At 41.7% G+C, this 12,438-nt stretch overlaps 1 protein-coding gene across 2 annotated transcripts in view; it reads left to right on the plus strand.

Moving 5' to 3' along the window:
- The window catches only part of LOC111655257 (vitamin D3 receptor A), a 65,334-nt gene that overhangs the window by 39,949 nt on the left and 12,947 nt on the right, over window positions 1–12,438 (plus strand). For both annotated transcript variants that reach the window (XM_023406586.2, XM_087174080.1), the window contains 2 exons: window positions 6,442–6,589; window positions 8,146–8,276. In XM_023406586.2, coding sequence (XP_023262354.1) covers window positions 6,444–6,589; window positions 8,146–8,276 — 277 coding nt within the window. In that variant the 5' untranslated portion in view covers window positions 6,442–6,443. The remainder of the gene's footprint in view (window positions 1–6,441; window positions 6,590–8,145; window positions 8,277–12,438) is intronic.

The following is a 12,438-nucleotide window of genomic DNA, read 5'->3' on the forward strand; positions in this document are numbered from 1 at the left end:
GTGGGGGGTGGTTTCGAAAGTGTTTTCTCTCACGGTGCAAACCGCACATACAAACAGGCAAAAGGCCAGCGGATCGTTATCAATCACCATGCTCAGTCTCAGTGTTGTAGTGACAAAATGCTCAATCATGGTGATGATATTCGATGGCACCGGCACAGGTTAATCAATACATTGATAAGTCCACCTCATGCTCCATGTAATGGAAACAGTCTCACACACACACACACACACACACACACACAAGCTTGACAGTCCAAGCCTGTCTTAAAGTTTATTGCACATGCTAAACGTCATCGTTCAGCATGCAACCTTCTCTCCCCTTCTCTCCCGCCGGTGGTCTTTGTAGGTTCAGCAACTCGTAGGCTGCACGGGTTTCTGCAAAGTGGAACATCAGATTTATGATAGGAAGCATGGAGACAAACACAGAACAACACTTTGACTGGCCTCCGAGGGGCACAGAGGGGGCTGGAGGGGAAAGAGGAAAGGAAAGCAGACAGAAAGTCACGAGAGAGCTACACGCAGGTCGATGGAGGCACAACAGTTTCCACAGTGTCTTCATGAGCAGCAGGGAGTGTTAACTGGTCATCGATACGACAGATATTGGTATTAATACTATGAACATTTCTTAGGCACTAATGTTAGCAGTGGGGAAGTACAACTCTACATTTATATGTCAGTTTCTGAGTATATAATCCATTTTATAATTCACAGAAGACCCTAGAATACCCACAAACATGTTTTCACTATGCACAACAAGCCCCTCTTCAGTGACCTTAACACGTGCGCTGCAGCGAGCGTTCTGTTGACCGTCACAGCCGCCTCCTAAAATGGCCGATATTATGTCTGAGAGCTCGAGCGGCGTCGCTGCTTTTAAAAGGGCTCGGCCGTATTTTGATGCATTTTGTGAATTAAATATTTGGGTCAGTCCTTGTCGAAATAACACAAACTGCGCTCTGTAGCGGCTCGGTAAGGAATGCCGAATCATTCAGTGAATGTTTCTTTCACAGTGCTGCATGGTGATGGGGTCCTAATGGCCGGCCTCGTGGGACCTAGTGTTTACATACTATGAGGGGGGTTTATGAATTATAACGCGACTAGATGGCACTCGGCTGCTCCGCTCGCCGCCGCGGCCGCCGAGAGGAAAATTACATCAGCATCAGCGAAAAAACAGACAGAGCGGCTCGGCTGTAATCCAGCGTGATTATCCCTCGCACTAAATGTTTCATCTGTTGACATTAGATGTCACTTGTAGCCGACTTTGCATAGCTCTCAGGAGCAACATGGGCAAATGTGTTTACAGCTGAGGATGAGAGGAGAGAGAGAGGGAGAGAGTGATGAGTGAAAAGGGAGGGAGAGACAAAAAGTAAATAGAAAAGGGAGAAAGAGAGGGATGAAAACGGAGAGATTTAGGATGGGATGCTACCAGAAAAATGTGCTTGTGTTTCACAGTTTAAATGGACACTATTGCAGTGGAGTGGTTAACAAGAAAAACACTGATGCATCTGGAATGAGGAGGACTGTTTGTTGCTTTTGTTATGTTTTCACTTACTTGATTCCAAATGTTGTGGTGCACAGTTAAGATGCAGAATTTGTGTATTTAAGCGTTTTCTGTTTTACTTATTCATAGCAGTCTGCGAGTGCTCTCCCCCGCGGGCCTCCACTTTGAGGTAGGAATTCATCTCGCGGATTGCATTCAGTCAAACTTGGCAAAAACTGAAAGTTTGCAAAAGTCAGCGTTCAGTATTTTGCAACACTATTGACATAGCATTGAAATTTTTTTATTTTTTTTATTGTGTCAACAGCAGCAAGGACTATAGGTACGGTGAGTGGCAGGAGTCACAAGGCTGTCACAGGGGATACAAGGTGAACGGGGGAGGGCTTTCTACTACAAAACAACACGGTTCCACTTGTACATTGTAAACAGGCCGTTCTGGGACAGTCAGCAGCTAATCCTGACCCGGAGGAGTTCTTCTGTAGTGACTTAGTAACACACTATAGAGATACTTTTGTGCTCATGTAGGGACTAAGTCTGCAACTGCAAGGTTATTTTCATTATAAGTTGGTTTGGTATTTTCATCATAAACATTCACCATTTCCTAGAGCCGTAGGTGATGTCAGTAAATGTCTTATTTATTTTTGTGCGTACAGCAGCCCCCCAAAAAATCCAAAGTTATTCCAACTTACTGCAATAAAAGCAGCACATTTTCACATTTGAGAAGCACAACCTGATACCAGACACAGACCTGAAAATAATGAACCCAAAAAAAAAAAAAAGAAAAAAGTAGTGATCTTCGACACCGGTCTCCTTTTTTGAAAGGTAACTCTTTAAATTTTACAGCCAGAGAGTCTGAATGAGTAGAAGAGAGACTGATACTTTTATTTTGGCATAAAGAGGGAATATAAGGCCAGCAGTAGTGCTTTTTGGGTGGAAAACACTTTTGGAGCCATAGCCACAAGTCTGAACCAATTCTGTGTCAACAGCTGTTGCAGTAATATGAGAATCCTTAAATGCTTTGCACAGATAGAAACAGGAGACTTGGAGCTTTCAAACAGTTCATTCACAATGGTCCTTGCACAAGGTTGAGTCCGGTACAGACCTAAACACATCTAAAGTTAGTGCTACTGAATACAGGGCAAGGAGTATTTTTAAAAGTTCAACAACAGAGTGTTTGGATTCTTTGCTTAAATAAATGATCAACGTAGTTTGTTATAAATCTGTTGTTGATCCACTAATCAATTTATCAACTAATCACTGCAGCAGCACATAGAAATATTAATTTATTCTATGCCCTGACTCTTCAGATATCCCCTTATATGACAGTTCAGGTAGCGCTATAAAAATGAAAAATACGATTTAAATATTTACCTTCGATGAGGAGCTGTTTAAAGATGCAACTATTTTTTCACAATAAAATGATTTTTAATTCATTTTGTCAATTAAAAAGTAGAACTAGATGTTAAAAAGTTTTGCATGATTAAGTAATTAGAAAAATAGATTTTCTATAGTTAGAAGCTGGCGTGTATAAACGAACAATGTTGAATATTATTTGGTATTGCTGTTTAACTGTTAATGACTGTGCTGTTAATTTTGTCATGGGGGATCACACTACAGTCATAATCAGCTCTGTGTTTTGTTGTGTCCCTCATGCACAAGAGATGATGTGACCTTAGCCGGGTAACATGTTTAATAAATCAGTTCTCCAGTGTCCGTGAATCCATGAAGAATCCATTATCCACAACTGAGCTCTATTTTGTCCAGTGACACCGGCTCTCCTGCAGCTCATACAAATAAACAGGCATGTTTTAATCTAATCTCAACTGATCTACTTATTTCTCATAGTGTATTGGCATTAGGATAAAAACAAAAAAAAAAAACGTATTAAAAGTTGTGTGACATGGATCAGTTATAATAACAGATAATACAGAACAGATGACGGCGGCGATGTTGTAGATGTTCATCAATTGCTTGAAGTTGATCTAAGAAGCTGTAGAAAAAAAAAAAAGTAGTAAAAGTGTATGCATGAGAAAAACGGAGAGATATAATTACCCGTCAGTCTGGCCCGCTAGAAAGTCTGCCCTCTTTTCTCTACCCATTAATCATGTTGAGTGTTATAAATAAGTAAAAATGCTAATTATTAAGCAGTGTTACAAATGAGGGACAGGTAAGAGAGAACGCGTAACGGGGGGAAAAACAGTAACAGAGAAGTGATTAAAAGAGAAATAACAGTGGAGTTGTTAATTACAGACCCGGAGCTCACTCACAGCGTTGTTAATCAACACCACTAATGAAACTGCAGCTTGTTTTGCTGTTGTTTTTGGAGATCTGCTGAGATGTTTGACACAACGTCTCTCCAATCTGACCCCTCCAACTATTTCATTATTCACCTGCTGCTGCATCAGAGAGAAAGAAAAAAGCTGTTTTTGTGACATGATGACTAATGGTGTGTGTGTGTGTGTGTGTGTGTGTGTGTGTGTGTGTGTGTGTGTGTGTGTGTGTGTGACATCAGTCCTGTCAACGTACCGCTAACCCACCCAAACACACACACACACAAGCATCCACACGTACGCACAAGCCGCTTGTTGTAGAAGCAATACTCCACCTGCACTGAAGTGTGTGTGTGTTAGTGCGTATCCTGCTTTCCCGGTGTGGTGTGTTCTGGGTAATGGGACTGATGCTCCACAGCTAGATGCTCCTGGCTTTGTGTGTGCGTGTGTGTGTGTGTGTTTTCTATTTTCCTAGGAACCGGTGGTGAAATTTTTAGCTAGCTGGGATTTAATGAGAGCTAATGGACTCAGACTGTGTTTGTCTCTATCTTTCACTTGCGCTCTCACCTTGCCCCCCCTCCCCCCTGCCCCCTCCCTCTCTCTCTGCTCTTTTATTATTCGTGTCGCACCATCCATCGCTCTGCCGCACCAATTCTTCGAATCTCTTTGTCCTTGTTTGACATTAGCCGAGTCCTACTTCTGTGCACGTCAGCTGCCCATGGGCTATATTCTGTAGCCACGTGACGCTTTTCCCTGCTGTGCGTAAGTTCATTGCGTGTACCTCCGCCTCTTTTTGTCCTCGTTTGGTCGTCTTCCCCTCACATGACCTCTTCCTCTGTCACACAGGGGATTTCTCTGTAGCGCTCCTCGGTCCAGGTTAGGGTTGGGCGGTACTGTGAGACATCAACACGGATGAATACTTGACCGTCAGATCCCTTGTTTTGCCGGATTATCCACTTTAGGTCTTTGCTGTCGTTTATCTGGCATGACGTCCATGTAAGACAACAGAATGGCGTCCTGTTTTACTTCATCCACTGGGGAATAAACCGCTTGTTTATCTTGGTTAAGGCGTGGGCCTCACTGCTGACCTCACCTGTGTGTGATAGTCGTACCTCTTCGCTCTCATTTTGGCGCCGATGTTAACGGGTTGGAGAAGCCACGCAGCAGGGACCCCTATTTGAATTTTTGCTTTTAGATGTTTTACTATGGTAATATTTCGAAACTGGCCCAACTCTGGTCCACTTCTCTGTTCTCGAGCATAGAAATACTAAAAACATATTAACCATGTTTTGTTTCATTGCATTTCACATCTTTGTGGCTTTTTGGGTCTTTTCTTCATATTTTCTGCAGTTTTTCTTTCACCCTCGGAAATGTGTTTCCATTTAACTAAAAAGAAAAATCTCCATTTAGCACATTTCAAACTTAAGTATTAGTGTGACATGAAAGCCAACACAGAAGAGCACGTTGGTTTATTATTACAAGGTGTTCACTGTTTACCTGGTTTTCAGTCAGTTTAAATTGAACTGAAATCTGATTGAAGACTGGAAATGCCTGGGAAAAAAAGCATCACACTGTGGAAAACATCGAAACATCTTTACTCTAACGCTCATATTTTATTTTTTGTTGCCTGCATGATATTAGGGGAGTTGAAGTTCAATGTGCGTTTCAATGAATATAATACTCTAGGACAAATGTAGACGTACTTAGGTTGTAGTGTGTATTGTGCAGTGTGTCTGCATTGTGAATCATCCTGTATTGTATTACCTGGTCTCCTTTGTTCAATGTTTCCCTGTTGGCTGCTCCCTCAGCTTCAGAGATGTCATTAACTTTATTCATTCAGAAATAATAAATTAAGATAACGATGAGGATGGTGATAATGATAAAATAAGTCATCATATCGAAATAACTTGACTTTAAGCAACTAGAACAACTGTTATTTTCTTACGCGGGGTGTCTGCAGTCTGGTCAGTTCAGCTGACACATATTCATAAGATATCATATTCTTCACTTCTTAGTTCAGACTGAGGAGCTTTCATAAAAAGATGAGGATTAGTTTGCACACAGATGGCCCGCCTGTGTGTGTTACTCCACTCCTGTTTATTTCATAGGAGACGGCCAGATGGTGTGAATGTGTGTGGAAAAATGAACACTGTCGAGAATATTTCGGCTTGGCAGTATTAAATGTATCAGTCATTTCTCAGCCGCTGGCAAATCGCCCTCTTTCTGTCATTAATTCTGGTTCCCATTACATTTGTAATTTCATGATTCCTTGTGTGTGTGTGTGTGTGTGTGTGTGTGTGTGTGTGTGTGTGTGTGTGTGTGTGTGTGTACCTGTGTCTGCCGAGTCATTCAGCCAATAGCTGCGAGATGCAGAGTGTGGCTGTCAATGGCTTTTGCTAAATATGCTAATAGCCTGACACCTGTTTATATAAGACGAGGAAATCACACACCTCCCCGTCAAGCACACACTCAAACAGTCCCACACAACACAAGAGCAAGGGAGCAAACAGATTATTTTTGTTGACTTTTGTTCGAGGTTGGTAAAATTCATATACACAAACATTTCTTACTTTTGTCTCTTTGTGTCTTTTTTTTTTTTTTTTACTTTTTGTTTCACGGGAAACGAAGAGGCAGTCCGGCAGCATCTCATGTCGTCTCTCTTTTTTCCTTCTTCAGTGATGGAGCCCATGACGGTGACGACGTCGGTGGTCGGACCGGACGAGTTCGACCGCAACGCCCCGCGGATCTGTGGCGTGTGCGGCGACAAGGCCACCGGCTTCCACTTCAATGCCATGACCTGCGAGGGCTGCAAGGGGTTCTTCAGGTGAGTGTCACCCCTGAGCCTGTGTGTGTGTGTGTGTGTGTGTGTGTGTGTGTGTGTGTGTGTGTTTTGTTTTTTGGTGTGTCAGATATATTGGCGCTACAGGAAACTCGTGCGTTTGTCCTCGTTGTATGTGAGGTGTTATTAGCAGCCTTTGCATGTGGAGGAGGTGTTTTTCATCATGTATCTGCATTTGCTCTATACTTGGCATCACGCACTTTAACAGTGATTTTTCTGCCAAACTGTAGCCGAGTCAGTGCATCTCTGATTTTCCACCTGTTGTTAGTCACAAATCAGATTTTTATGTTCAGGTCTTTTCTATATTTAGGTTTTAAAATGAGACTTATTTTCACTTCCAGGCAGGACTGGCCTGAACCTACTTCTTTTTCAGAGTTATTTTTGTTGAGTATCTCCGCGCTCACACACTCAGACCTGGGTCATGCACTGATCCTCTCTGTTGCTCACACACACACACTCATACAGTGACTTCCCCATTGACCCCGCTGCCACTATCTATCCGTGTTCTTGTACCTCATATTCGCACTATACTGTAGATATGTCACATAGTTTTTTATTGCATGAGGACCGTCTTTCATACAGCCAAATTTCTAATCAAATGTAATGTCATTCTCCCGCGCTATTGTTGCTGTCATTCTTATTATAATATTACAAGTTTTATTTTGCACCATTGTTGATTGTTCTTTCTTTGCCCTGATGTTTTTGCTTCATGTTATTGTCATTGTTTTTTTTCTTTGTCTTGCACTGGTTGTGTGTTGTGTGTGTGCTTTGTATTTGTGTTTTTATTTTTTATTTTTTTATTTCCACTCTAATTGTCCTTTAAATTGCCCCCTAGAGGGCAAATAAAGTTAATTGAATTGAAATATGAATACATGTACATGCTGCCATTACCTATAGCAAATGAATGTTCAAAGAGCGTGTGTGTGTGTGTGTGTGTGTGTGTGTGTGTGTGTGTGTGCATGTACGACTGTCTAATGTCAGTACACACTGTCTTTGATGTCATGCTACATGTTTTTCTGTCTGGCTACATGAACATGGATGCAATGTTTTCAGAGAAATGCACTGATGTCCGTAATCCTTTTTTCCCTTTCTCCCCCTCTGTCGTGCCTCCGCTCTCTCACGGGACACACAAAGACGTATACAACGCACATGCATATTTCATTAAGGAATCCAAATAGAATTCAGTGATGAAGTGTTGTAATTAATTTTAATCCCGCCAGCCGAAGGGAGAAGATTAAGACATCATCCTTTCAAACGGGGATTTTTATTGTGAGTGGAATGAAAGAGTTCAGGTAGAGTTTAATTTGAAGTTACTGGAAGAAGTTTATGTAAAATATATATGTTAAATATCTATAAATTGGTCTTCCTTTGTACTGAAGTGTTTATACATAAATTGCATCTTGAAAGGGGTTAAAATATTTGCACTAAAAAAATTTTTTAAATGACAATCTCCTCCTTCTGTCCCCGGCGTGAATGTTTTAACCACCACCAGCGAATAAATGATGCTGAATTAACGAGTGATTCACCTTGAACTTCCGTAGGCGCAGCATGAAGCGTAAAGCCTCCTTCACCTGTCCGTTCAACGGAAGCTGCACCATCACCAAGGACAACCGGCGTCACTGCCAGGCCTGTCGTCTCAAACGCTGCATCGACATCGGCATGATGAAAGAGTGTGAGTTGACCTTTTGAGTTGCTGCTGAGTCCTCGTGGCTCCAGATGGAAATTACAACTTCAGCTGTAAATGTTTTAGCATCACCGTTTTATGTCTCGTCCGTGTTGTAATGGATTCGTGGCTGTGTATTAACGGTGTTCAGGAACACGGAATTAGTTATGAGAACCACGACTGATTGGATGATTGGATTATTTTTAATTTTTTTATCCAGGGCAGTTTCACTTGGACAGTTTTCTTCAGTCGAGTTCATGGTACTTGAAGTGGACCCAGTGTTATCTCTGGCAACACTCATGATTTCTTTGAAACAGGAAACGGATTCTTTAAAATTCACATGCTGTCTTTCTGCCAGTATTTGATAATGGAAGGAATGAAACGCCGAAGCTCATCAATGCTAAACAACGTGTCTTCTGCTGTTGGTGACGGGCAATAGAATTAAGCTTCGTAAATAAAATGGATCAAATAAATGACAAATGTCATAAAATTGCCACAGAGGTAAGATTCCTAATGGATTCACATATTAAGGCAAAATGTGACTTTTTTTAACCTCTGCTTGACATCTCCTTTTGATGTAATATTCATTTAGGCGTCAGAGTTACTGCAGAGCTGATGCTGCTCCAGGATCAGTGCTCAGCTTGAAAACCACAACCATTACTGCATGAAATACAGTTGACTTTTATTTTTTTATTTATTTATTTTGCACTTGTTTTTTTTTTTGTTTTTTTTTTGAGCCAGTGCCAAATTTCAACCCAGCTTGTTACACATAAAGCCACTTAGAGGACGGCAGCCCTCAGTCCAGATAGAAGACTTAACTGTAGCTGATGTTAGAACAGCCTGTTTCATGAGTGTGCTGCTGTGTCTGCTTCAGCTTGTCGTGTCTTGCTTTCCCATTTTTGGCATGTTGGCTTCCAGGCAGGATAATAAAGTAAAAAAAATTTTTCCCACTAAAAATCCAGTATTTAAATCAAAATCAAAGCCATAAAAAACATCAACCCAAAATAAAACCTTCCTAACTCTGATTTAAGTACTAAATGTTTCATTTTCAGTCATTTATTTTACTGTTATTGTTTTACTGATGCTTGATTATAAAAATTATACCTAATGGTCACTGATTATATTATTTCAAATTGCTTTCGAATGCTCAAAAAAATCACATTAAATGCAAGCTGAGTCATTTTTTAACTGCCAGGAGAGGTTAGTACGAGGTTGGCCGGTGCTTAAAGACAAAGAGGAAGAACAATAAGCAACAGAATCGGTAGTCGGCTGTAAACTGATCTGATTTGCCACGAGAAAAGACAGAGAGCACTGGCTATGCATAAGGCCGGCTGTGCCATATGGTAAACTCAGGCCTGGGTCAAATAGTAGCTGCAAATAATAGTTAATGTATTTTAATCCTGCTTTTATCCTGCCAGATGGAGTTTCCATCATCACCGCGGTTCAGTGTTAATCACACTATAGTAAAATATCTTAACTAGATTAGAATTGCTTTATCATTGAAAGGCGGTTTGACACAGCTCTGCTCATAACCGCGTTGGTTATGCATACAGTAATACAAGTAGAACGTGCCGTGAAAGGAGAATGAGGCATCACCTCGGCCCACGTTAACACAAAATGACACCTTGTCTCAACCGATTCATAACGACTAACAGAGAGGCCTATCTTTAATCTGCACGACGACAAATTATCACATTATCCAGCAATTATTGAGCCATTCTCATTGCTGATTTAAATGTGAAAGACTGAGGAAGCACTGTTTTGTTGTTTTTTTTTTCCCAAATCATGTGCATTTGGAAGTAACACCAACAGTAGAGCATCAGCATAACCATGACAAGCAGTAGATGACAAGAGGAGAATAAGCGAGAGAGAGAGGAACGGAAGGAAGGAAGTCAGAGGGAGGGGAGGGGGCGGGGTTAAAGTCCTGTTTGACAATGGCTCTCTTTCTTCAAAGACATGCACAATGGTCTTAACCACATTTCATTCACAAACAGCGCATGAGTGTGTGTGTGTGTGAGGGAGAAACAGAGATGATGCAGGGGCAGGGATCATAACAACGATAACATCCATGTTGACCACAAACAGCCACATGACACTGGCACGTCTGTGTTTCATTGAGAAAAGATGAGAGCCGAGTGAAGGCGGAGGAGAGAGACAGACGGAGAGTCTCTTATCAGTATGAAATGGTCTCCGTGTCTCGCAGCTGGTGCACAGGTTCCCGAGATAAAAGAAGCTCACTGTACTCGCTGCTGAGTGTTACAGCTGCTCTGCTTGCCTATACAGTGTGTGTGTGTGTGTGTGTGTGTGTGTGTGTGTGTGTGTGTGTGTGTGTGTGTGTGTATATAGCTAGGGTGTCTTTTTCTGCATAGAGATCTTACAGGCAGCTGTGTTGTTCACATGCCGCCCTGTCTGCAATGATAAATATTTTTGCATCGGTGGTAAGCGTAAAGGAAGAATCACTCCATCGTGGCACGGAGATGAAACGCAGCAGGATGATAGGCTAGCCAATTAGCGCTTGACATTAAAAATCATTATTCGCATTAACTCTGATTAACTGCCATCACATTCGTTGTCCGAAAGCGGCAGGTCCGTGTTCGTCTGCAGCCTGTGATTGAATTGTGAATTGCCAAAAGGTTATTATGCGCTTCACATCCAGGCGTTACATTTATTCAGTCTTGTGCAACAAGTAGCAGGCAGCTTCATATTGCACTCAGCTTCAGTTTATTCAAATCAGTATTATTTTTAGTAAAAAAAAAAAAAAAAAAAAAAGGAAGGAAAATTACTTGGTCTCTTTCAGAAATGTGCTGGTATGACTGTGAGGTCGGCACACTCATGCAATTAATGTGGCTTTGCCCTGATGTGCAAATGATTTCCCTTCCTCCATGTTAAATATACAGACTCCCGTCTCTTCCAGCAGTATGTATGTGTACTTACAGAAACAAATAGAGAACATAAAGAGAAAACCCTCACGATGCCTTATTGCATTTGCATTTCTCGCTGCAACACATGAACTGGAGAATACAGAAGAAGAAGAAGAAGAAGAAGAAGAACGGTTAGCGTGAGGATAGCTGGGTATTTTTGTGACTGGAGGCCACAGTCCATGTATTCTTTGAGCCAAAGTGCACTAAGTTTATTTTCCTGTTTTAAAAGAAATAAATCCTGGTTCAGTAGGTCATGGTTGAGGTAGCACCTTTGCCTCGTTTCGAGCCAGGAAAAAGCCAGTGTACCCATGTCACTGTGTCTACTGTGTGTGTGTGTGTGTGTGTGTGTGTGTGTGTGTGTGTGTGTGTGTGTGTGTGTACGTGCTGAGGACAGGGTGACTGTGTGGCACTGAGCATCGATTGGTTAAAAGTTCAAAGCCTCACATTAATGTTAGAGTCTTTGTTTCTGGGCTGGAGTTGAGTCACACAAGCCTGTGGTGTTAATAGAGGAAACGTATTTATTGTCACGATCGATCTCCGTGTTTTTGTTTGTTTGGGTTGTTATTAGTGAGTGTGACTTCTGTCCTGTTGCCTGTTGCTTATCTGACTCCTGTTTGTGTGTTTCATCAGTCTCACTTTAAATCTCATGCCAGCACTGACAACAGGCTTTCTGCTGTATCCTGGAGATACTGATATTAGATACATAGATACATCTCCGTTAGGATAACTTTCTCGGTTACTAAATAACTTCCAATTACATGTACACCCGTGTTTCTCGGCGGCTTCTTGAGACATTCTAAGTAAAATTTCCAAATGTGAAAACAAATGTATTTATTGTTTTCCATGTATAACCCTTCGTTTTTCAATGGCAGTTTGTTATGTTCATGAACGGATCTTTGTTTTTTACAGTTATCCTGTGTTTTTGTGGGTATGTGTTTGTCTGCCTTTACACCATCCTCTTTTAAATTGGCAGCTCTGGCTAAGCTTCACCAGCATTCAGATTAGAGCTGTGTGTGTGTGTGTGTGTGTGTGTGTGTGTGTGTGAGTTTGTGTGTGTGTTTGTGTGTGTGTGTGTGTGTGTGTGCCCTCTGTGAGCTGTGCCAGCTGAGTGCGTAGTAAACACCCCTACGCTGTCCTTGTTTGACAGAGGTTAGAGAGATGCCAGGAAAGGACCTCCCCGCTTGTGTGTGTGTGTGTGTGTGTGTGTGTGTGTGTGTGTGTGTGTGTGTGTGTGTGTGTGTGTGTGTGTG

This window comes from Seriola lalandi, unplaced genomic scaffold (genome assembly GCF_002814215.2).
Source record: "Seriola lalandi dorsalis isolate HSWRI2012SDOR001 ecotype SW California unplaced genomic scaffold, Sedor1 jcf7180002054312, whole genome shotgun sequence".
NCBI classification, from domain to species: Eukaryota; Metazoa; Chordata; class Actinopteri; order Carangiformes; family Carangidae; genus Seriola; species Seriola lalandi.